General features: G+C 43.1%; 1 protein-coding gene across 3 annotated transcripts in view; it reads right to left on the reverse strand.

Moving 5' to 3' along the window:
* The window catches only part of Tsn (translin), a 52,965-nt gene extending 29,783 nt beyond the window's left edge, over positions 1–23,182 (reverse strand). The window contains exons 1-6 of one of the 3 annotated variants that reach the window (XM_059280398.1): positions 22,926–23,174; positions 21,632–21,725; positions 20,356–20,452; positions 19,336–19,451; positions 18,887–18,966; positions 14,661–15,183 (exon numbers count right to left, since the gene is read on the reverse strand). In XM_059280398.1, the coding sequence (XP_059136381.1) occupies positions 14,950–15,183; positions 18,887–18,966; positions 19,336–19,451; positions 20,356–20,452; positions 21,632–21,725; positions 22,926–22,991 (687 nt within the window). In that variant the 5' untranslated portion in view covers positions 22,992–23,174 and the 3' untranslated portion in view covers positions 14,661–14,949. Of the gene's footprint in view, positions 1–14,660; positions 15,184–18,886; positions 18,967–19,335; positions 19,452–20,355; positions 20,453–21,631; positions 21,726–22,925 lie in introns of those variants that run through there. The other 2 variants (XM_059280397.1, XM_059280399.1) reach the window with 2 other exon arrangements.
* Positions 23,183–25,863: the final 2,681 nt, after the last annotated feature.

Below are 25,863 nucleotides of genomic sequence, written 5' to 3' on the forward strand. Positions count from 1 at the left end.
ACCTGGTCCACAGTCGGGACAAATCTCTCACCCATAGTCTCACAAACTTTTATAAAATATTCACACAGAGGCTTAGTATTATTTATAAGTGCTCGGCCATTAGCTCAGGCTTATTACTGACTAGCTCTTACACTTAAATTAACCCACAATTCTTATTTACATTTAGCTACATGGCTTGGTACATTTCTCAGTTCTGCTTTGTCATCTTGCTTCCTCTGTGTCTGGCTGTTGACTCCTGACTCAGGCTTCTTCTTCCCAGAATTCTTCTTGTCTGCTTACCCCACATATACTTCCAACCGGGCTACTGGCCAATCAGCATTTTTTTTATCAACCAATCAGAACAACACATATTCACAACACACAGAACAACATTCCACAGCACTTCCCCTTTTCTGTCTAATCAAAAAGGAAGGTTTTAACTTTAACATAGTAAAATTACATATAACAGTTATCAAGCAAAAATTACAGTTATAATATATAGTCTCTTTGTATTTGACAAAATTAAAGAAAATACTCTATCAACTATCTTATATTTGTGAGTCTAAAGTTTCATATAATTAATCTTTTATCATAACCAAGGAAAATTATAACTATCTAGTCTTCAACTACATCAAAGACCCCAGAAGGATATATTACCTAAGTAAACAGGAAGAACATTGTAAGCAACTTCCAAAATCTAGAATGACAGAGACAGTTGGCTATAGCTAGCTGGATTCTTTCTCTCTGGGTCTCTCCAAGCCCCCACAGTCCCACAGCCCACGTATAAAATAAACACACAGACGCTTATATTATTTAAACTGTTTGGCCTAATGGCTCAGGCTTCTTGCTAACAGTTCTTATATCTTGGTTTTTTTTTTTTTTTTTTTTTTTTTGTTTTTTGTTTTTTTTTTTTTTTGTTTTTGTTTTTTCGAGACAGGGTTTCTCTGTGTAGCTTTGCGCCTTTCCTGGAACTCACTTGGTAGCCCAGGCTGGCCTCGAACTCACAGAGATCCGCCTGGCTCTGCCTCCCAAGTGCTGGGATTAAAGGCGTGCGCCACCACTGCCCGGCTCAGTTCTTATATCTTAAGTTAACCCATTTCTATTAATCTATAAGTTGCCATGTGGCTTGTGGCTTACTGGTATCTTAACATGTTGCATCTCATCACGGTGGCTGGCAGCGTTTCTCTGCCTCAGCCTTCCACTTCTGAGAATTCTCCTCCTCTTTGTCCCACCTACATTATTCTTTCTGCCTGGCTACTGGCCAATCAGCATTTTATTTATCAATCAATCATAGCAACATATATTTACAGCACACAGAACACCCCACAGCAACTGGCTACCTGGACAGTTACCCAAAGTTCCTCTGCAATATTGGGCATCCTTCTTCAACCTATAGGCCTAAAGTCTCTCGGTGACTTCTCTGTATGTCCTGCAGAGTGTCTGGCAGTTTCTTCTGTGAAGCAGGAACCTGAAGGACCATTTCACCTTGCAAAGTTTAGTAGTCACCTTCCTATGGGTCCTGCATGTCCAGTTTATACAACATACTGTCAATCAGTCGATGCAAGGACACTTTTTTGCCCAGTGGCTAATTTTTGCCACAAAGAAAGCAACTTTATGAGTTTATTCAATGCTCATCATCCTCCTTGAAGTAACTGGTGCTGCCAGGAACAGACATGTCTTATTATCCAGAAAAGTCTAAGTTTTTAAAACATTTTAAATGCCATATTCTATAGGTCTTTGAAAATGTTTGAAGATTACCTATCTCCAATATATCTATGTATACCTAGAAAACTTAACTAACATGACTGTAAGTTTATCATAGATGACTAATTATCAATCTGTATTTAATTATCCATTACAATTTAAATGAGTTACATAAACATAATGCCATAAACGAGAGTAGAAATTTATATATTTATATATAATAAAATTTTATATATATATAAAATAACAAAATTAATGCTTAATTTGTATCAATAAACTAAAATCCATAGCAATGTAAAACATTTTTAAACAAGTTGTTGCTCTTTAAAAGTAGGTTCATTAATCTACCCTTTCATCCTATCATATATCTATATGAATATATATATATATGAATATATATATAGATATATATCCCCTTTTCTTTTTTAGAAAGAGATTGCATTTATAATCAACCTGCTTTGAATAAAAATAAACATTCTTAAACAATATTTTGGGAATTTGGGCGTAGGGGGTCTTCCTTGATCAAAATATATTAGCCTGGAAGCAATCCACAGGTTCTCATCTTCTGTGGAAACAAAAGCAGAACCTCTTTTCCAAAGCAACATATTCTTAGACATAAATTTTGAAATGGAGATACCTTTAAAATATACATATTTATTTAACTTAGCAGTTTTTACAATCAAATGTCTCTCTGCAGTTAAAAATCCCAAAGACAATATAATCCAGACTCTCTGTATGATTTCCATCTTTATGTGGCTTATTTTTTATATTACCTTTACTTTCTCTTTAAAGACTTTATTTTTAAAAACCATTTTATATAGCTATCCATATTTATTTTTTCTCTCTTCTAAGCCTATATACATTTTTATACACACTTATAAACCATTTAAAGTCTTATGTTTTCTGAATCTGTCTTATTGTAAATCTATTGCTTTAAACTGTAGTAGCTAGTAATGAAGTGGCAGCCTTGGCTGCTGACTCTGCCCACCTCATGTTCCCAATATGGCAGAGGTAATTTGCCAGCTCTGGGAGCCATGCATACCACCAACTCTTGGAAGCAGTGAGTCTATGCCTCCATCAAAGCAGCATGTAGCCCAGAAACTAGTGTGTGTGTGTGTGTGTGTGTGTGTGTGTGTGTGTGTGTGTGTGTGTATGTGTGTGTGTGTGCGTGTCTGTACTAGCAAAAGCTAAATTTGCTACTCAATGCACAGCTTGGAGAAACCTCTGTGTAACTCGGTGGGAATCCATAATCATGCCACTTAGCTCATGGCAGCTGGTGGCCAGCTCCATCTCACAGGCAGTTGTCAGGAGACGAATCTGCGCTGCTGCTGACATGAGACTGTGAGACTAGGAAGCCTAGTGTGGCTCCGTTTTTGTGTGTTCAGAATCTTTAAGCTTTCTTAGTTCTATGTGGATCAATGCCCAACAGTGAAGCACCAATTATAGTTGGAAGTTTTCCTGTGTCCTGCTTAGTCCCACAGGCTCTCAGACTCAAATAAACAGAGGCTTATATTATTTTCAAACTATATGGCCTAATGGCTCAGGCTTCTCGCTAGCTAGATCTTACATCTTAAATTAACCCATTTCTATAAACCTATACTTTGCCACATGGCTTGTGGCTTACTGGTACCTTTACATCTTACTTCTCATGGTGGCAGCTGGCAGTGTCTCCTCTGTTCTGTTTTTCTCCTTCTTCCTCTCTAGTTATAATGTCCCACCTAACCTTATTCTGCCTCACCATTGGCCAAACAGCTTTATATATCAACCAATCAAAGAAATACATATTCACAGCATACAGAATGACATCCCACAACACTTGTTATTTAACTATGGAAAGATGTGTTACATTTGTTTATGTTGCAGAATATTACTTTAACTGTGTAAAGGTGTGTTACTTTTCTTTATGCTGCATTTGTTGAATTAAGTAAAGATGTATTGCATTTGTTTCACCTTGCCTGCCTAAGGCACCTGATTAGTCTAATAAAAAGCTGAATAGCCAATAGCTAGGCAGGGCTGGCAGGCACAGAGAATAAATAGGAGGAGAAGGGGCTGGAGAGATGGCTCAGCGGTTAAGAGCACTGGCTGTTCTTCCAGAGGACCCAGGTTCAATTCCCAGCACCCACATGGCAGCTCACAACTGTCTCTAACTCCAGTTTCAGGAGATCTGACACCTTCGTACCAACACACATAAAATAAAGTTAAATTATTTAAAATTTTAAAAAAAATGGGAGGATAAATCTAGGCTTGAATGGACCAAAAATAAAAAGAAAGAAGACAATGGAGAGAATCAGGGACACACTCGGGGCAAGAAGCCAGGCAGCCGTTAACCAGCAGGCATGAGAGCAGCAAAAGTAAGATATACAGAAAAAAGGTAAGGAGCCCCGAGGCAAAAGGCAGATAAAAAGAAACAGGTTAATTTAAGTTAAAAGAGCTAGTCACAAACATGCCAAAGCTAGGCTGAGCATCCAAAACTAATAAGAAGTCTCGGTGTCATGATTTGAGAGCTGGTTGAGGGCCCAAAATGAAAAACCTGCTACATTTTAGCTTTCCAACAGGAGGCCCATATTTCCACACAGGGCCTGAGAAAGTTGGGGGAAAAAACAAACAAACAAATAAAAAACAGATACAGCTCCTTTTTGAGTCTCTGCCATACAGCAAGCCCATGAGCAGCCAGTACATAAAGTAGAAACAAAAAACTAAGTAAAAATGCCTGCCATGGTGTAGGCACCCACTTCCTACGTCTAGGGGGTTGAATGCAATTCACAGCCACACATCTCTGGACCAGCCTTAGAGCTTAAGACTTAGCTTTCACAGACCCAAGATGGGGGTTGGACCAGCCACCAAAAGCTGCTGTGGAGAACCCAGCAATTGTTTAGCAGTTTAAGATTTTGCTCATGCAGACAAAAGGCTAGAAATATACAGTAAAGCAGGTTCAAACAGAAAAAAAAAAAAAACTGCTAAACAGGTTACAGTGTGCTTAAAAATTTGCATAGGCTTAAGAAAGAAAATAAAATGGATAGAAATGTCATAGAAAAAAAGTAAATAGTTTATAAATAATAAAAAAAAGAATAAACCACATAGAGATGGAAAATACACAGGGAGTCTGAATCCTGTATGGTGTTGTACTGATTTTGAATTTTTTGATTGCTGATGAGCGAACAACAGTTGCTGGGAGACATGGGACTGTTAAAGGGACTGCCAAATTAAACCAGCCTAGATACTTTAGGGATGTCTTAACTTTAAAGTGGAAGTCAGAAAATGTGTTGCTTTGGGGAAGAGGTTATGCTTTTGTTTCCATAGGAAATGAAAAGCTGTAGATTCATTCAAGGTTAATGGAGATCAGGTTTGATCAGAGAAGACCCGCTGAAAATCCTGGCTACATACAAAGAAATAAAACAAGGAAAACTACAAGACAGATAACATATATTTTACTTACTCAAACATAAAACAAAACAAAGCAAATATCTGGCTTGTGTATAATGCACAGTCCATATTTGTGTTAATGAAGATTATATAGTACCTTTGAAAGTTTGTATGTTTTCAGAACAAAGGAACCAGACACCAGTGAAAATGGGTGGCCCAGGCAATCCAGCCTCTCAGAGTGCCTCTGTTGCAGTTTCCTCAGAGTTCTGCATCCAGAACAACTTCAAGGCTGTTGGTTGAGATGGTCCAGCTTCACAGACTATGCCAGTCAGGACTGTAGATAAGCCTTATGCTTTCCCATTGCACAGAGACTGGACAACAAATGTTATAACTGTTTTTCCCAGGACTTGACCATTATTTCAATTTTCTGAGGTTCCCTAAAGATGCCTTAATCCCAAGACAACAGGAAGCAGTCTAGAGAACACAACGTCCACAGTCCCTAGAGGTGGGATGGTGGTTTTCGGTTACTAGGTGGCTTATGGATGTTTGCCATCATTTAGGGAAATATAGGAATATAGGATGAACTATTAACCTCAAATATCTTACATTGGCATGCATTTTGGTATATTGAAACAAATTTAAAGTTATTTTTGTTATACTGAATGTATTTTTCTACTCTTGGAGTATTGTGCTTATGTAGCTCATTTAAAAATGTAATGCATAATTAAGAAAAGCAGGTCAGTAGTTTGTGATCTATAATAATCAAACTTGTAGTCATATTAGGTATGTTTTCAAGATTAAACAGATATATTTAGATAGATAGATGGTCTTTAAACACTTCAAAGACCTAGAGAATATGGTATTTGAAATGTTTTTTTTTTAAACATAGGGCTTTTCATGACAGTGAGACATGTCTGCTCCTGGCAGCAATAATTTACTTCAAATAAGGAAGATGGGCATCGAAGAACTTCCATATGGAGTTTGCTTTCTATGTGACAAAGTTAGCCATTTGGAAGCTGGGTGGTGGTGCATGCCTTTAATCCCAGCACTTGGGAGGCAGAGCCAGGTGGATCTCTGTGAGTTCAAAGCTACCCTGGTCTACAGAGTAAGTTCCAGGACAGGCTCCAAAGCTACACAGAGAAATCCTGTCTCGAAAAACCAAAAAAAAAAAAAAAAAAAAGTTAAACAAAGGTTGCCATTTGGGCAGGAAACTGCCCTTGTCTCAAGTGCTGACAGTAGGCTGTCCAAATTAGATGAGCAGGATACAAAAGAAGACAATGTTGAACTTTGCCAAGACAAGGCAGTAATTAAGTTGGGCACTGTCTTAGTTTGGATTACAACTGCTATGATGAAACACTATGACCAAAAGCAATTACGGGAGGAAGGGGTTTGTTCAGCTTATGCTTCCACATCATAGACCATCAGTGATGGAAGTCAGGACAGGAACTCAAACAGGGTAGGAATCTGGAGGCAGGAGCTGATGCAGAAGCCATGGAGGAGTGCTGCTTACTGGCCTGTTCTTCACGGCTTGCTCAACCTGTTTCCTTATAGAACTCAGGACCACCTACCCAGGATGGCACCACTCAGAATGGGCTGGGCCCTCTCTCATTGATCACTGATTTAAAAAATGCTCTACAGGTTTGCCTACTCAATCCTATGGAGATATTTTCTCAACTGGGTTCCCTCCTCTCAGATGACTGTAGCCTGTGTCAAGTTGACATAAAATTATTCAGCACAGACACATCACAGTAGCACTCATTTTATCTGAATATTGAATCTCTTACCTGTTTAGATATTGTTTCAGCACCCCTAACATTTTTAAGAAGGTGGGGTATACATGTATGCAGGTACATTTACATATGCAGACATCACAGCATAACCTTGGGTGTTGTTTCTTAGGCACCCCCCCCCCCTTTTTTTTTCTTTTTAAGGCAAAGACAGAGTCTCTTACAAACCTGTAGGGTAGGGTAGGCTGGCTAGCCAGCAAGTTGAGGGGTGGGGGTGGGGGGACCAGTCCTAGCCTCTCCAGCACTGGCTATTGTAAGGACACATTGACAAGCCTGGATTTTTCAATTTGTTGAGTATTAACTTGGGTCCTCCAGTTTGCCAGGTGTACTAGTTAATGCCAGTCATCAACTTGGCAGAATCTAGAATCTTCTGGAAGATGGGCCTCTGGGCATGCTTGTAGGGGTTATTTTGATTGGGATGAGGTGGGAAGACCCACCCATTTTGGATGGTTCCATTCAGTGGGCTCTGATACTGGACTGAATAAAAGGAAGAAAGCCAGTTGAGCACTAGCACACATTCCTTTCTGTCCCCGGTTGTGAATGAGATGTGAGCTGCTGCTTCAAGCTCCAGCTACTCTGAGCTCCCCATTGTGAATATATGGACTCCTGACCCGAGAGCCAAAATAAACTGCTTCTATTTGGGTTGCTCTTGTCAGGATATTTAATCACAAAGAACAAGAAACATAAGACACAAAACCCTAACATCTTAAAGAAAAGCCAAACCTTCCCCTTATTTTCATGTTAATTTTAAAGACAACTATACTGGGATCAAAGGTGCTTATTTGCAGATCAAAGGTGTTTGTTTTGAGGTCACAGCTGATCACAAGAGATCATCAAGGTAGAAACAGTCTATGTAAACACCAACGCTACAGTTACAGCAGACACCACAGCACATGCCTGCAGCCCAGCTATCTGGAAGCCTCCAGCTGAAGGCCAGCTTGGGCAACACACCAAGAGTCCACCTCCTTAAATCATTTCAATACAAATTTCAAAGGTAACTGGGCTTGCTTCACAGCTCAGAACTTACAAAGTTAAGAAAAGTTCTTCTCCAAGCCAAGAAGCACATACAGCCCACCTCAATGTGCAGAGCCTACTAGGCACAAAACCTTGGGTTTCATCTCATAACACCAGAAAAAAACAGGTATGATGGTGCAAGTCTGGAATCACAGCTCTGAGGAGGGTGGAGGCAGCGTTAGGAGTCAGAAAACATCTGGAAGCCACCTTAATTCTATCAAGTAGTAATTAGCCCAATTTTTATTTAAGCTAAAACTATCCTCAGTTCCCACCGTTGGCTTTGGAATTAAGGCCTAGCTAAATGGGGAGGGCTGCTATTCAAGCCAAAGGGCACAATTTACTTTTGCAAGTGTGAGGAGAGAAAGTCTTTTGCATTCCTGGAATTCCTCCTGGTATTGTCTCAATGGCATCAAACTTCTAAGATGGAGTCCTCAGCGGCTCATTCCCTACAGGCTCTGGCTCCTATGAATCCAATCACTGGTCACATTTATGTGAGTCTAAAGGCTGATATCTTAATTGTGTTGACCCTCCTTTTTATATGTAAGTAGCCAGTTTATGATACAAGGACCTATGGTAACATTCAGAAGTAAGAGCCGAGGACTTTACTTGACAAGTAATGTTTTCTCCTCTTTTTCTCATATATATGGGGGGGCGGGGAGGACACAGACCAAGACACAAGGGCATCCCCCATGTAGTTCCAATTCCAGATACTTAGCAGGTAGTTTTCCTTAGCTATCACAGCAGGAAGATGAAGAAGTTCAAGGTCATCCTCCGCTAAATAGCAAGTTGAAGATCAGCATTGGATATATGAGGCCTTTTCTCAAAAAAAAAAAAAAAGGTACAAAACACACATATAAACTCAACACAAATGCTAGCTCAACTGCTCTCTATCTATCAATCTCACAAGCAGGAAACCTACAGATGAACCTCTTCTTGTCACCACCAAGTGTGGCCCTGGGACCCAAGCCCAATGACACTGGTATGTCCGGAAGCACACTGAATAACCGTTCCTCCTACCTTCACAGTGACTCACCAGCTCGGATTCCCATCCTACACCACATGATTTCACTTCCTGGCTTTTTATAGTTTAACAGGGCCATGAGTCTAGTTCACAGGAACCGACTCTAAAGGTGATGTGTCATTTCCAAGCCAGAGCATGTGTGGGAGCGTGTGAGAACTTCTACAGCTTTTTGCCTCCCGTGTGACCAGCCATTGCCAGGTTTGTAGCTGTCAAGCCTAGGGAACAATAGCAGCCAACCTGCACTGCACAGGGCCCATGAGTCAGAGAGAAACCACCTACAGGCAATGCCTACAGACTTTGGCAGCGTTAGTACAACATAGCCCACCTAACCTACCCTACAGCCAAAAACCGCCTGGTTCTAAGGCCATGAGATGCCATATTATAAATCTCTCAACATGAGTTTGATCCTCAGGATCCACCAGTGGGGAAAACTGGGCTCCTGCAAGCTGTCCTCTGCCCTCCACGAGTCCCACCGCAGCACACAAATACAGGAAAGAGAACAGTAACAGTCAGAAGACCTGTGAAGGGCTACCCTGCAGGCATGACACAGTCCATGCAATCATAATCCCCCAGCAGCAGCTGCTTCCTACAGTGGGCCTATACGATGCCTATCAACAGACCCTAACATCAAGCCCATGAAACACAACCCTTCCCTGCCAAACTATATGCTTCTGATGGATTCTAGGTGTGTTGGCTGGTTTATGTCAACTTCACACATGCTAGAGTCATCTGAGAGGGAGCCTCAACTGGGAAAATACCTATGTAAGACCCAGCTGCAGGCAAGCCTGCATGGCATTTTCTTAATTTGTGACTGATGGGGGAGGGCCCAGCCCATTATGGGTGGGGCCGTTCCTGGGCTGATGGTCCTATGGAAGTGTAAATCACATAAACCCTCTCCTCCCCAACTTGCTGCTGGTCATGGTGTTGCTTCATAGCAACAGTAACCCTAACTAAGACACTAGGGGAGAAGCAGGCGTGAATTACAGAACAAAACAGACAGGAACCTGAGAAAGGGACTATGGGGATAGGGTATTCGGGGTAGGAGGGAGACAAGAGGCAAGGAGTTATCAAAACGCACTACATACAGGTAGGGAACTGTCAAAAGAACAAATGTAACTGTTCAAGAAAATGGAACTCTTCTCCCAAAACCTTGTAAGACTGTAACTTCTGTGATGACCACTCCTTTTTTGCCAACCTCTCCCATCTATTTCCTCTGCCTGATGGATTTGGTTGTTGTTTTGTTTTGGGGTGGGATATGGCATCTGCTCACATGCATGTCCCTACATGTTCACCTATGTACAGGTGGAGGCCCAAGGAGAATGTCAAGTGTCCTGCTCTATCACACTCCCCTTCCCGAGATGGGGTCTCCCACTGAATCTGGAGTTGGCTCGCAGGCTGCAGGCCCCAGCAATTCTCTCGTTTATCCCCAACATCGCTAGTCACAGCCAAACCCAGTTTTGTGGTATTTTTGAACTTGGTACTGGGGATCTGAATTCAGGTCCTCAAGCTTGTGCAGCTTGCGCTCTTAGCCACTGAGCCATCTCCTAGCCCCCAACTCCTTAAAGCACGCCCTTGGCTGAGGTTTCTACCCTCAACTCATGTTCAACACATCACACGTTCTCTGTGGAGCTTGCCCATTTCTGAACAACCAGCTACCTGCTACACAGCTTCATCCCCAAACACCCAAGGGTAACGCTTTAACTGCCAGTGGCCCCTGCAGACGATGTTCCTTCTCCACTCCCCAGCTGAGTTAACTGCACCTTAGTCTAAGTTACCCAGCTCATCCTTATTTAACCAACCAGCACTAGCAGTTTTACACAACTTCACAGTGTGGGTGTGGGTTACTGCCTGGTGAGGTGGTTGTTTTTATTTGTACAGTGCTTACTTACTGTAGTGGCCTTGACAGTTAATGTTCATCTTGGTTGTCAATTTGATTGGACATGGGATCAATTATGGACATCCCTAGCTGGGTCCATGAGGGTATTTCCAGGAAGGACTGACTAAGGGGAGAAGACCCTCTCCCAAAGTGGCAGTGCCTCTGGCAGCAGCCCTGCCAGCTTCATTCCCTGATGGTGAGCATCGACTCTGCTGCCACCATCAGCAGTCACCATTCACTGAAGTCAGACCCAGCTTCTTCAGCCTTCCAACGCACTGAAATTCCAGCAGTTCTCAGGAATCCTCCAGGCCTTAGTGCTGAAGCATCCACATTTGGGGGCCTAAGCCTCAGCCTCTGCAGTGTGTATGCAGCCACTGTTGAACTAAGTAGTCCGTATTACACAAGTAAGCCAATCTAATAAATCCCCTTTTATAATTTATTCATTCCAAGAGTCCTGTTCCTCTAGAAACCCAAATACAGTTGGATACTAAGAAAAATTACTTCAGGCTTGGGAAAAGCCCTCATGTCAGGCATGGCTAGGAAGCTCCAGCTGAAAGAAAAACAGTTCAATCCAAATAAAGAAAGCTTCAGTAAGAACACATCCAGGGCAGTTCTTCTTCAGCCTGCCTAGGAGCCTGGATGTCTTTCTGGTACCTCTTTCTCTTTTTAGGAAACTTTGATTACAGCTGATTTATTTTATGTGTGCACATTAATGTGTAAGCCAGAGGAAAACTTGTGGGAGTCCATTCTCTCCTTACACCATGTGGGATCCTGAGGTCCTGAAGATTAAACTCAGGTTATAAGGTTAGTGGCAAGTGCCTTTCCCCACTGAACCATCTTGCTGGGCTCTATCTGGTTTCCTTTTTTAGTTCTGTTGTTGTTTTATACGATTTTTATTTTTAATTATATGAACAAATGTGTATCTAGGAGTATAAGAATTGGAGTACAATTGCCCAAGGAAGCCAGAAAAAGAGCATCACATTTCCTGGGGCTGCAGTTACAAGCAGTTGAGCTACCAGACTGATATGGGTGCTGGAAACCCAACTCAGGTCCTCTGAAAGAGCCGTGATACTCTTAATTGCTGAGCCATCTCTTCAGCTGCCCTATCTGGTTTTCCAAAATTGAGAAACAATTGAGGCTAGGGCTATACACCAATTGGTAGAGTGTTTGCCTAGCGTGTGCAAAGCCCTGGACTTGATCCTACCATGACAGTATTGTGGATCCCACCTGCTAGTCTGGTACTCAGGAGCTAGAGGCAGGAGGATCAGAAGTAAAACCATCCTCAGCTACGCAGCAAACTGAAGGCCAGCTTGGGCTACATGAGATCCTGTCTCAAAAAATAAATGAAGAATAATTCTGGGAGCTGTGTATCTCAGTGGTTTATCTCAGAATGCATGTTTAGCATATGTGAGGCCCTGGGTTTAATCCACCTGGTCATCAAAACAAAAACGTATACTAAAACCAGAAGCGAGGTTTCCCTGACATCTTCAATTCAAACACCTTTAATTTCCTGGTGGAGGTAGATCACAGACATTACCTGTACTTTCCATTAAAGCCCTGGGCGTGGCTAGTGTCCTGGTTAGTGTCACTATCACACAACAGCACACGCTTACCACTCCAGGCTGCTTCAGCATCAAAGAAACCGTAACAATTCATTCTCCACAGAGAAGGGTTCAAACAGAAGCACACTAAGTTACAAAGAGACCAAAAACAGTTTTATTGCTTTACAAACCAGCAACAAACACAACTAACTATCAACATGACACTTCTAAACTCTCAAATGGAATTACAAGACCAGATCTAACTCTCAGATGGAATTACAAGACCAGAACGTACGCCTTTGCTTTAAGTGCAATTTCATTGCATTTGTTAAAACTCAAGTTCAAGAGTCAGGTAGGTACAGTGGCACTGGCCTAGTGCCCCAACTGCTTGGCAGGCTGAGGCAGGAGGAGGGCTTGAGCCCAGGAGGTTGAGACCAGTCTAGACAACACTACAGGTGGGACATCACACCCTCTGTTTCTAAGTAGAAAAATCTAAAACTTTTGGCAAGAGTTTTACTGTCCAGCAGAGCCCACACTGAAGCAACAAAGCAAGGACCTGTGGAATCTCCTCCTCTAGGTGAAGGTGTGGCTGAAAAACCTCCTCAGTCCAGCGTGTGCTATGACTGAGCATCTGAAACAACGTTCCCAGACACTTTCAAGAGCCTAAACCTGTACTCAGGAGGTAGAAACAGAAGTGCAAGTCCCAGGCCAGCCTGAACTAGGAACTAAAGCCTGTCTCAAAGGGCAAACTAACAAAAAAAATGGCCTAATAACTTACTCTAAGCCCGCAAAAAGATCCAGGAAGAAAGCTAGTCTACATGTCCAAAAATATACAGCAATCACATCTCATCCCTACCTTTGTCCCTCATGATGGGAAATTAAGCGTCGGCCTCACCCCAGCCCACAGAAAATGAGGGGCTGAACCTAAGCCTCAAACATGCTGGGAAAACACGGTCACTCAAACACTCCCCTAGCCTTTTGGTTGTTTTTTGCCACAAGGTCTCACTCAATCAGCCTGGCAAGTCTTGAGGCCTTGAATTTGCCCTCCTCCTGCCTTAGCCTCCCAAGTACCTGGGAGTACAGGCCTGCAATTTCAGGCCCCACTCTCCAGTCAGTCTTTAACCACCGCCTGATAAAAGCCAGTGTCAAATATCCCACTGCACAGACATGAAGCCCAAACTACTACCAAGCAAGAAAGGGTACATTCCTAAATACTTACTATACTGGAAATGCCAGCAGCTTCCTTTCAGAGGGTGCCAAAAAACTAGGGTATTTTTGTTGTTGGATTTTGGGGTTTGTTTTTTTTTTTTAAGTCCCAGGGATGGACCCAGTGCCTCATACCTGCAAGGCAAGTGCTCTACTACCAAGCTACATGACCAGCCGCGACTTTAATAACTTCAGTCCTGCCCCAAGAATGGCCATATGTGCATTCTTATACTATCTGAAAAGGAGAAGGGTTGGAGGAGCCCACAACGTTCACATGATACCCTGAACTGTACATTTAAAACATACTGAGAGCATCAAGACCTGAATTTTCTTTCTTTTTCTTTTTTTTTTTTTTTTGTGGGGGCGGGGGAAGTTCGAGACAGGGTTTCTCTGTGTAGCTTTGGAGCTTGTCCTAGAACTCACTCTGTAGACTAGGCTGGCCTTGAACTCACAGAGTTCCACCTGTCTCTGCCTCCCGAGTGCTGGGATGAAAGGCATGCACCACTACCGCCTGACAAAACCTGAAATTTCTTATTCCAAAAAAATACTACCAATCACATGAATTTTTTAAAGCCAAATTTTACTTTCTTCCACACCAAACAGCACTGTTTTCTCTAAGAACACACTCCTCGGGTACAGCTAATCAATGAATGCATGAGGATGGCTTTCTACTCCGAGACCAGGTCTAGCTGGCTGCTGGGAAAACGTCTCATGGTTTATGAACACAGCACATGGGTGTTAGCTCAAGACAGGTGTGACAGTGACTATAACTACTATGACAGGCAGGTCACAAGGTGACCTCAGAAAACAAGGTGCTCTAACCAGAGACACCACTTAACAGACTTTTCTAAAGAACCAGAGACTTCACTAAACAGACCTTTCTAAACCGGCCTTGCTGAGTTGGACTGTACAATTTCATCTGCTGTATTTTGATGGCAGTGAAAGAATCGGGGCCTCTAATTTTCTTGGGAAAAAAAAAAAACTAATTTACAAAGCTTCAAATAAGAAGGAGAAAATCAAGTTCCCCTGCTTGTCAACCATTCTCACACTGTACCCAGGCTAGGATGGCAAATGGAGGACTAACTTGGACCTAGAAAATATCATGGGTCACTTCAGGAAGAATCATGAACAAGACAACAAACCTGTCAATCAGTACATCAACAGTCAGGTAAGCAAGAAAAGTACTTTTACCAAGAGACCGACAATTACACTTTGGACAAAATGGTAATACAACAAATTACACAGCAAGTTCACTGAAACTTCAACAAAGAAAACCCTATCCGTGGAAAGGTTTCTTAGATCCAAAAAGTATCTTAATTCTGATACTCACGCCACACAGCTGGTTACGAAAATAAAGCATGGCGTTTAGCAAGTGGCGTGCTAACTACAGGAAGAGGCACTGTGCTAGCCCTCCCTGGCAAATGCCAAGTCGGCAAGGCCAGCCGCAGGGAGAAGCTCCTATTTTTCCCCACAAGCCGCTGCTGTCTCCTTATTGAAGCCTCGGATGGAAAGATCATAGACCACCTCCTCTACTTTCTTCACGTCGTACTTCAAGCCATCATAGCGCTTCCTCAGGGAGTCGTTTTTCAGATTGAGAAGGCGAAAACCTGAATCCAGCTCATTGATGAAAGTAGAGATGTGAAGGGGCCGAGAGTAGTCTCCAGCAGTCACACTGTTGACAGACAGCCTCGACTGCACAAAGAGAAGAAATCAAGTACATTACTACATGGTTTCTCCCTCGGCGCCTCCCCCCAATCACAGCTAGAACCTCCAATCTAGACACCTATACATAACTGAGACTCTGTATTCAGGTGCATGTAAGCACATTAAAATAGAAGGTTCTCTGAAGTGAATGCCACCAGAACTGACATAATGTCTGCTACAAGCCCAAGATATAATTAGCATCTTCTAAAACCTCTCTAATGCCTTCAGCTGGCTATTGTGGAATAAAGTTATGTTAAATTAAGCAAATGTCAACTTCACAGCTCATCAGCTACTGTTCAGAACAACAAAAAAAAAAAATGCCAGGGCAATCAATGACTCTGTTATCTTCGGAAACCTAGGCCAAATGATCACATGTCCATAGCCAACTACTGAGGGCCCATCTGGTCACCCAGAATTAGTAACAAAGACAGACAGGTTAAAAAGCCAAAATTACGTCAGTCCAATGTCGTCTTGAAGGAGAGGTAGGATTTCGAGACCCCAACTCAAGAGCCCTTTCTCATGAAGTCCTACCCATTCTGACAAGCTTCTCTGAGCTACTCATTCAGTACATTCCCAACACACACAGTAGTCAAGACACTTCACCCCAGCCACTAACAGTGACCCAGTGTTCAGATTTAAACATGCTCCAACAAGTCTGAGTTGATGATATGACTTTTCAATGAGTTTCAGTATCCCCTCCCCATGTCCATATTGAGAATGTCTCAAATTTTCACTGGCCCTTTCCACATACACCAGAGATGCCAAATCTGGCCCCATGCTAACAGTCACAGAATGGCTGCTTTGTTCCATCTGTTCCATTTTCGCACTGCTGTGAATGGAACGGAGGCATTCCACATGTTAGGCAAGTGTGTGACCATGCAGCCACACCCCAATCGCAGTCGTTAAGAAAGCTAAACAGAAGTTAGAAGGAAACGGAGCTCAGCTGGTAGAATGCTAGTGCTTAGCAGGCACAAATCACTGGGTTCTATCCCCAGCACTGCATAAATCAAGTATGGTGGCAGATTCCTGCAATCCCAGTTCTTCGGAAGGTGGATGAGGATCTAACTAGGCTGTATGAGACCCTGTCTCAAAAACTGCTACGTGTTTAAACAAGCGTCCTTGGCCGGGCATGGTTACATGCCTTTAATCCCAGCACTCAGGAGGCAGAGGCAGGTGCATCTCTGTGAGTTTGAGGTCAGCCTGATCTACAGAGCGAGATCCAGGACAACCAGAGCTGTTAACACAAAGAAAACCTGTCTCAAAAATAAAAAAATGTATTAATTTAATTAAATAAAAACAAACACCATTAAAAGGAGTGGTTCTCCTTTTCTATTCCTCCCCCTACTGAGTATAACACAGTTGCGAACTGCCAGACCTAGAGCACAGGGCCACCATGAAAAAAGAAAAATCCAGAAAGCTAGAAAGATCCATGCGGAAGTTCAAAAGAGCTATCAACCAACCATCTGCTTCTTTCCCATCTCTGGGGGATATGAAACAGTCTCACCCTGTATCCCAGGCTGGCCTCCAACTCCCAGACATCACTCTGACTAAACCTGGGATTACAGGCATGCGCCATCAAGCCCAGCTTGGGTAGGTTTTCAAAAACTCAGACAGTCAGACCAATAAGACAGCTCAGTGAGTATAGCCTAGCAACCTGAGTTCCACCCCAAGAACCTATGTGGACTGAAGAAGAGCAGACTCCACAAAGTCGTCCTCTAAGCTCTATACAATGCCATGGCACCTCACACTCCTGCACTCACATACACCATACACACAGACACAGTAATAGTAAAGCAAGAACAATGGGCTAGAGAGATGGCTCAGCAGTTAAGAGAACTAGTTGCTCTTCAGGAGGACCCGGGTTAGAGTCTCAGCACCCACATGATGGCTCACAACTGTCTGTAATTCCAATTCCAGGGGATGTGACACCCTCTTCTGGCCTTTTGGCATGTAGTTAACAGATATACACACAGGAAATACACCTATACAATAATATAAAAGAAAGAAACTGAGCTTTCTGCCTCTGAAGGTTATGCAGGCTGCCACGCCTGCTCTTGACAGATCCGTGTTGTCTACAGTTATTTTTACAGGACGATTTCAAAAATAAAGCAGATTAAGGGAATATAAAATAAAAATTATGCATCCAGAAAACCCCACAAATGGACAGTAGTATCAGGACATAATAACTGAATGTAATAAATCAATACAGTTAATGTAATTAATGAATATCATAAATATAGTTATTGAATGAATACTGCAAATATAATCAATGAATACCACAAATGTAATTAATATCGTAAGTATAATTAATGAATATCATGAGTGTAATTAATATCTTGAATGTTATTCATGCCACTAAATTGTGAACTTAAAAATGGTTTCAACTACAAATATATGTTCATTTAAAAAAATAAGGTGGAATGTAATCACCATACATTACATATGTGTATGAAATTGAAGATAGCGATGTTCTAAAATAGAAAGTAGTGATGGTGTCATGGGCCTATGAGGATGCTGGACTAAAGTCTATCAAATTGTGCAAATAGACAAATTGTATACTATGTGAATTATTTATCAACAAAGATTTTATAAAACATAAAAAAAAGTATGCATCCAGGGGCTGAAGTGGTAGCACACTCCTACAATCCTACACCCAGAAGGCTGAGGAGAATCACAAGTTTCTGGGTAACCTGGGCTACATAAGACTTGGTCTCAAAAAATAAAAATAACCTCCACAGTCAAACTGTTCCCTAAAATTACTCTAAGAATTATTACAGTTGTCAGGAACACATGCCTTGACATTTCTAAAAGAAAGAGGTATTATCATCTTTTAAATTAAAACATCACCTACCACAACACTTGGGAGGTAGAGGCAGAAGAACCAAGAGTACAAGGTCATCCTCAGCTGTATACAGTGAATTCAAGACCCATCTGGGTTCCATGAAATCTTGTCCCAAAAAGGTGCCCATTAGTAAATGTGCACAGCTCCCTCCCTCAGCATCTGAACTGGCATTTTTCTGACCCTACCCTAACAGTGAACTGTGACAGTCAATGCAGTCAGTGACTACCTCATGACTGCTGGAAGGCTTAAGAAAGACTCCAGACTTCCTTAGTTCAGACAGCCATTTATGAATTAAGAATGAAACAGAAGCAGGAAGTTGAAAAAAGTAAAACCTGGTGGGTTGGAGAAGTAGGACAATCAGTAAAGCATTTGCCTTGCAAGCATCAGGACCTGAGTTTGATCCCCAGGATCCAGTTTAAAACAAAAGCTCCATGTGGGTGCATGTCCTTATAACCCCAAGCGTGGGGCAGCACAGACAGGAGGATCCCTGAACCCCACCGGCAAGCCTATCCTATTTGGTGAGCTCCAGACCAGAGACCGTCTCAAAAACACAAGGCAGGGCCTACAGGATGGCTCAGTGGGTAAAGTGGTTGCACCAAGCCTAATGAGCAGAGCTCCATCTCCGGGACCCACATGGTGGAACAACAGAACCTACTAAAAGCCGTCCTGTAATTTCCATGCACACTCCATGGCACAGGCACGCACACAAACACAATAAATACAACTTTTTTCTTCCAAAAAAGATGACCAGCACAAGGGATGACAGCGAGGCTGTCCTCTGACTTCCAAAGCACATTCACAGAGGTGCATCTGCACACACAGGACTACCCCGACACACACACCTCTTACCAGTTCACTGGCAAGAATTAATACTCCTGAGAGATAATCTTCCACATCCAGATGAAATCCTTTTTCCCGATCTGGTTCAACTAAAAAACATCAGAATAAAAGACAGTCATGATATCAAGGCAATTTAAGCCGAAGAATATAAATAAATATACACACATACACAGTTAAATAGATAGAAATTTTCCTAGCTTCTTAGGGTGTTCCCACCCTAATCAACTCTACAGATAATACTACTGCACGCTCCTCAGGCTGGCCACCAAGCCTGATGACTCAGTTCAATACTGGGAACTGACGGACACGAGGGAAGAAGAACCAACACCCAAGCTGTCCTCTGACCTCCATATGAGCGTCACACATTCTGTGCACACATACTCACAGAGAGATATTCCCCCACACACAAAAACCTAAGCTAACGTACGTGACTCTACAGATCACACAAAAGCACTTACTGCCAAGAATCTCTGTAACCGCCTCCCGAGTCACCAGGGTCTCTGTTTCCAAATACACTACGAACGCGGCCAGGAAGACAAGACGCTGGAGCACAAACCGCCAGTGTTCATGAAACCTGCACAAAGGCATAGCAGGTGCCAGGTTAAGGGCTGTCACAAGGATGCATGCAGCAGATCAGAAATGGGGCTCTACAAACAAAATCTATGTGCAACCCCAACACATAAAACAGACAGAAGCATCTCAGCACTCAAATACATTAAATAGATTTGGCTAAATTTGACAAGTTCAGCTTTGTAGTATTTACTTGTAAGTTTTTTGTTTTATGTTTTTTGGTTTTTGGTTTTTGGTTTTTCGAGACAGGGTTTCTCTGTGTAGCTTTGCGCCTTTCCTGGGACTCACTTGGTAGTCCAGGCTGGCCTCGAACTCACAGAGATCCGCCTGGCTCTGCCTCCCGAGTGCTGGGATTAAAGGCGTGCGCCACCACCACCCGGCTTTTACTTGTAAGTTTAATCAATGAGAAGCATAACCCAATTTTTTATTAATAAGAAAATTAAAACTGAAGAGGGCTCAGATGGTAGAGTGTTTGCCTGGTACATACAAAGCCCTGGGTTCTCTACTCTACACACAATATAAACCAGGTATGGTGGCACACATATGTAATCCCAGCATTCAGGAGGTAAAGGCAGGAGGGAGAGATGGTCAAGGCCATCATCTTTCAGTATACACCAAGTTTGAGGCCAGCCTGGACTAAAAGGAAAGAAAGGGGAGGGGGAAAGGGGAGGAATGTTGCAATCAAATTACAATCTCCAAACAAAAAACTTTGTTAAAAAGTACCGGTTTCCTTAACCACTGTTTAAAGGAAATACGAAAACACAAGTCTGACTGCCACTACTGCCAACGTGACTTTTCTGTTCCTTCTACAAAGACGTTTACCTGTTCTAGGAATCATTCAACACCTGTTTTCTCCTGCCTCTTTACAAAACCTAACGTCATAAAATAGTGCTATTTTTCATACAAACCTGTAATACTGTTCCGCAGGGAACTTGGTCTTCAGAGACGTTAGATGTGTTTTCACCGTACCAAAATGTTCTCGGGCTTTCAAGCACCTCTTTGGAACTAATCAGAAAAGATAATCAAATTTAATAATGAAAAACTTACCAAATTGCAAATACAGTTCTTGCTTAAAAATCTATGTAGTCTATCTGGACATCAATCAACTTAAAACCAGAGACTCCTATCAGTCCTCAGATACCTGACTGTGTCTACCTCCCATTGTCATCAAAGAAAGCTTTTACTGATTATTCTGAGACTGATAAAGTCCACATCACTATATAAAATGACTTGTCTTGGAAACCTGCAAGCTCTAAGACTCCAAGAGAAAATCATTTCAGGTCTTAGCTATCTATGCTGGATAAAATCTTACACGGGGTTCTAGGTCTGACTTGACATATTAGAATCTCAATGAAAGGGCTGACTATAAACATATGAATTTTAGAACATTTTACACTTGTCACATCATATCTACAAATGTATATTAAAAGGTATTCAGTCATTAGAAGTGTACATTAAAACACACACACACAGTGGAGTTTGAGGTTCAGGTCAGAGGAACACAACTCAGTACCAGCCAAAGCAACAAAGCAAGACTCCTGCTGAAAAAACAAAACACCACCAACACACATACACCAATCAACGCACACCCCCACACACCCCAACACCAACACCAACACACACCCCCACACACCCTCATGCACGTTAGCCAAATAAAAGTTCTTAGATGAACAAGAGGTTTTTAAGCGTCTGAAATTAATGCCAATAGACTGTCACAGTAACAAACATCCCTATTAATTAATTAATTAATTTTGGTTTTTCGAGACAGGGTTTCTCTGTATAGCTTTGCGCCTTTCCTGGAACTCACTTTGGAGACCAAGCTGGCCTCGAACTCACAGAGATCCGCCTGGCTCTGCCTCCTGAGTGCTGGGACTAAAGGCGTGCGCCACCACCGCCGCTGCCACCACCACCACCACCACCACCACCACCACCACCCGGCCAAATATCCCTAATTTAAACCATACATCTATGCACAAGTCGAAAGCAATCAAAGTACCAAGAATATTGCAAATCCATATAATGAACAAGCCACTATTCTCTAATTTTTACTACTATAAAGACAGTATAATGGACATTTTACACAATAAAATGACACAGATGTATGGGGTATATCTTCTCAATGGAAAGTGACTTAGAGACTGACAGATTGAACAAAAAACTTCAAAAGCAAATCAAAGCACTTACTGTCCTGAAACCCAGTACCCTGATGGACCCCTTGAAGTAGGGTCAAAATCTCCCGAGCAGTTTGTTCTAAACTCTGTACAACTTTTCGGATTTCCTAGAGAATTAAAAATAAGAATCAGATAAGGTCAGTCTATTCATTATCATAGACTCAAACAAACATTGCTACCACAACCTCATATCCAGTCACAGCCCTCAGGACCTCCACAAGAAGGGATTGCCCAGCTGTAAACCCACACTCTTCCACTCATTTCTTCTTGTAACAATTCAAGGAGTCACTAAAAAGCCTTAGATTCCTTGGGTAGTCATAGAAGAAAAACAGCCACCTGCACAAGTACCCATCTGAGACAGTACGAAAATGAATAGCTGGCAATGTAAATGTTGTATAGAACAAAGACTTACAAACAAGGGTTGAGTGGTTCTCACCCATTCATTTTACAAACACACACTGTGCACATTTAGTGATGGGTATCATGCAACCACTGAAGAAAGCAAGAAATCCCTCTGGCAATTTAATAAATAGGACAGGTAAACATGTTTTCATTTTTCAGGATTTTAAAAGCTAGCAGAAAAGCAACCCTTTACATTGTAAGGTCAGGATGAGAACTATAAATTGTGCTAATGGTGTTGCTCATCTATGTAACCTCAGCACCGAAGACGCTAAAGGCTAAAGGTTCAAGTTCGAGGCCCCCCAGGGCTACAAGTCAAGCTCTTGTCTCTGGTGCAAAAAGAAAGAGTCTGCGAAAGCAGGAGATAAATTCCAGCAAAAGCAGACAGTACATCCAAGAGTCCTCAGACAGGACAGTATCTGAAGCACTAGAGGAATGAAAAGGTAAATTTGAACACACACTCAGTAACAAGCATTAAAATGAGATCAGGGAGAGAGACATTATGAGCCACAGTACAATAGATTTTTTTTTTTAATTTTATATGGGGTGAGAAGCTACAGCAGAGCTTGTTTTCGTTTTTGTTTTGTTTTTAAAGGAATGATCACAAGTACTTAAAAAAAAAACAAAAAAAACCAGCAACCAGTACAGGAAAGGCGTCCTGGAAGATAGCCCCGGGCGTTAACGGAGCCTGGGACTGGAATGCTGAAATAGTGGTATTTCAAAGTGGCAGGAAGGAAAAGTGACATGCAAAGAGGCAGGTGATGCTGAGGAGCAAGAAGAGAAGTCGAGTCCGGAACCGAGAGGCGGCCTAACCTGAACCCATTGGGCCCGAAAACGAGAGACCGAGCCGGGCGGAACCAAGTAGCCCAGCCTGGCAAAGAAAAGGAGAAAAGGATGGGGAGGCTCGCCTCTCGGATGTCCTGCTCGGCAGCCAAAAAGCCCTGCAGCTCCACGAAGATCTCGCTCACAGACATGGCGCCGGCCGCCCAACAATCAGCCAGCGCCGGACCACCGCCGAAGAAGCGCGTCTCACAGACGAGCGGCCAACTCGCTCGCAACGCCCGTCGCTGCCGCTACCGCCGCGTCCACGGGCTCTGCGCCACGGCTGGCGCCGGGGTCTTCCCACGCCCGCGGCGCACGGGAGCCCGGGCTGCCCGCCGCAATGCCTGAGGCGCCGCCGCGCGCAGAGTCCCGTGCCGGGCGCGTGTCCTGCCTCCGGGCAGCAGAACTAGGGGCGTGGTTATCGCCTGCGGCCCGCAGATAGGCATCGCCGGAAACAGCCCTACAGAAGGGGCTTCGGAGGCACGTGGCCATGGGCCGGCTGATAAGCAGCTCCAAGGGAGGAGGCGGGGCCGAAGGCGGGGCCAAGCCTTCTTACAGATAGGCATCTCCGAAACGGGGAGGGGGAGGGGCTTAGCGGCACATGGCTCGAAGAGGGCGGTGCTGTTCGCTTACTTGTATACTTCAAGGGAGGAAAAAAAAAACTTCACATACTTCTCAACAAAGAGCATGCATAAACTGAGTGTGAAAGTATGTCGAAAAAAGTCATCTGATAAATAAAAATAATAAAATAGCGGAGCACGGTGGCTCATGGCTTTAATCCCAGCACTCCAGAGGCAGAGGTAGGAAGGTATCTTTGTGTTTGAGACCAACCTGCTGTGGCCTGGGACCTCCCTCGGGCAGCAAGGCCAGCAACTGGGAGAGTGTGACTTGAGATGGCTTTCTTTTCCCCTTGAGGGCATGGCTTCTCTCATCAAATGACAAATTGCTAGTCCTTATCTCTAAGAGTTACAGCTAGATCTCTGAACGGTGCCCCAGGGGAAGTCTCATACCTGTCGTCCCAGCTACCTGGGGCAGAAGCAGAGAATCCTTGAGCTAGGAGTATAAGACCAACTTGGGAGCACTGGGTAGCGTCGCAAGACCCCCCCCCCCATCTCAGAGGGAGGGTGTTAGGAAAGTAGCGTTGCAAGACCCCCTATGGGGGGGGTGCAGAAAGGATAGGTAGGCCAGGTATGGTAATGTACATCTGTGTAACCAGCACTTTTGACAGCCAAGGCAGGAGGACTGGAAGTTTAAGGACTCTCTAAGCTAATAGTGAGACTAGGTCAAAAAAGAGGTGAGAGCACCAAAAGTGTATTCCAAACAGAACTTTTGTCTTTATGAATCTGACTATACCTATGGAAACGCAACTTTAGGGGCGAGGGATGCTGTTCAGTCACTTGAGTGCTTATCCTGTGTGTTAGAGGCCCCCCAAAATAGCAGAACTTAATGGGACTATTGGGGTCCAGCCCCTCAACAATCCTCTCCCAGGGTCCCGGAAGAATGAAGAATCTACAACCAGCTGATAATCTAATCTTTGATGATAAGAAATGAATCTATGTACACGGAACTCTTTAGTTCATTCCCTTTATTTTTCTGAGTCAGTTCTCCGCATAGCTTCTTTTCTGCTCTCTTACTTAGCTCCTCTCTTGCCTGATTCTCTCCACATCTTTCTGCTGTCCCCTTTAAGTGCTATCTGAATTCCTTCATCTTAGTTCTGCATCATCCCGTTCTTACCCATCTAGTTCTTCACCATCTGGCTCGCCCTCATTTTCCATCTCGTCCTTCTAGTTCTCTCTTCTAGTCCTCCAATGTAGTTCTCCTCCAATGTAGTTCTCTTCCAATCTAGTTCTCCTACAATCTAGTTCTTCCCTATCTCAGTCAGTTCCCCTCCAGTTCTTACCCATCTAGTTCTTCCATTCTCTTTTTTCTTCTCCGTCCCTGCTCTGAAAATAAAACTGCCTTTTATCCCTTTGGCCCTTATCTCTCCAAGCTATGCCATTTGCTAGGCAACTTCCATCACAGCTAGATGTATCTGTAAATTGGAACCCTTTAGTTCTGAGTTAATTGTTAAGGGTGGATCTAAAACTAGAGATAAGACTTTGAAAAGGAGAAAGTTAAGCTTAATTAGCACATCCGCCAGGCCTTCTCAAACAGTCTGGATGATTAAGTCTGTTCTTAGAGAATCTGTAAGGTATCTCAGGTAAGATAACTTTCGTCCATTCAGGGATGGTCCTGGCCAGATGCCGCTAATTCTGTAATGCTAATTACAGAAAGGCCTGAAATTAGAGATCCTGGCTTCATTACCGCACAGGTTATCTAAATATTCCATTAGCAGAGGAGAAAATGTGCCCAATGAATGATGGAAAAGCTACAATAGCACACTAGAAATTCATGGCAGGAAACGGCTAATAATCAAAAGCCAATATCATCAAGACTCCTTGGGCCCCGGCTTTACCTCTGGAAGGCCCTTGGCTTCTTCCAGATATTAGCTTGTCATGATCAGCAGAAATCCTACTGCACTTTGCAGCAAGTACTGATGACAATGTCCTAAACAGAAGGACTATGACCTGGTAAACAGAAGGATTGCTGTCAGGCAAGGGCATCTAGTTCCTATGAATCTGAACAGCCTAGGTTCCAGCATCACATAAACTAGGAGTTGTGGTGCACTACTGTGCTCCCTGCACTCCAGAGGCCAAGGCAGGTTCAAGGTCATCCTCAGCTACACAGTGAGTTTCAGGTGAAGAAGTGCAACTCAGAAAATCTTTATTTTTCTGTGCCTAGCTTTGTCATAGTTAGGGTTTCTACTGCTGTGATGAAAATGTTGTGTTTTTTTGTGGTGCTCTTGCCCCAAAGGAAAAGTCACGACATACAGAATCCAATAACAAGAGTTTTATCAAGACAAAGAGAAAGGGATAGATGTGATCAGGCCTGTGGAAAGACATGTGCAAGTAAAAGAGACGGTGAGGGTAGGGGGATACACACATGGACAGGATGCACCTGTGCACACAGGCCCACATTCAGAGA

The sequence above is a fragment of the Peromyscus eremicus genome, chromosome 15 (genome assembly GCF_949786415.1).
Source record: "Peromyscus eremicus chromosome 15, PerEre_H2_v1, whole genome shotgun sequence".
NCBI lineage: Eukaryota > Metazoa > Chordata > Mammalia > Rodentia > Cricetidae > Peromyscus > Peromyscus eremicus.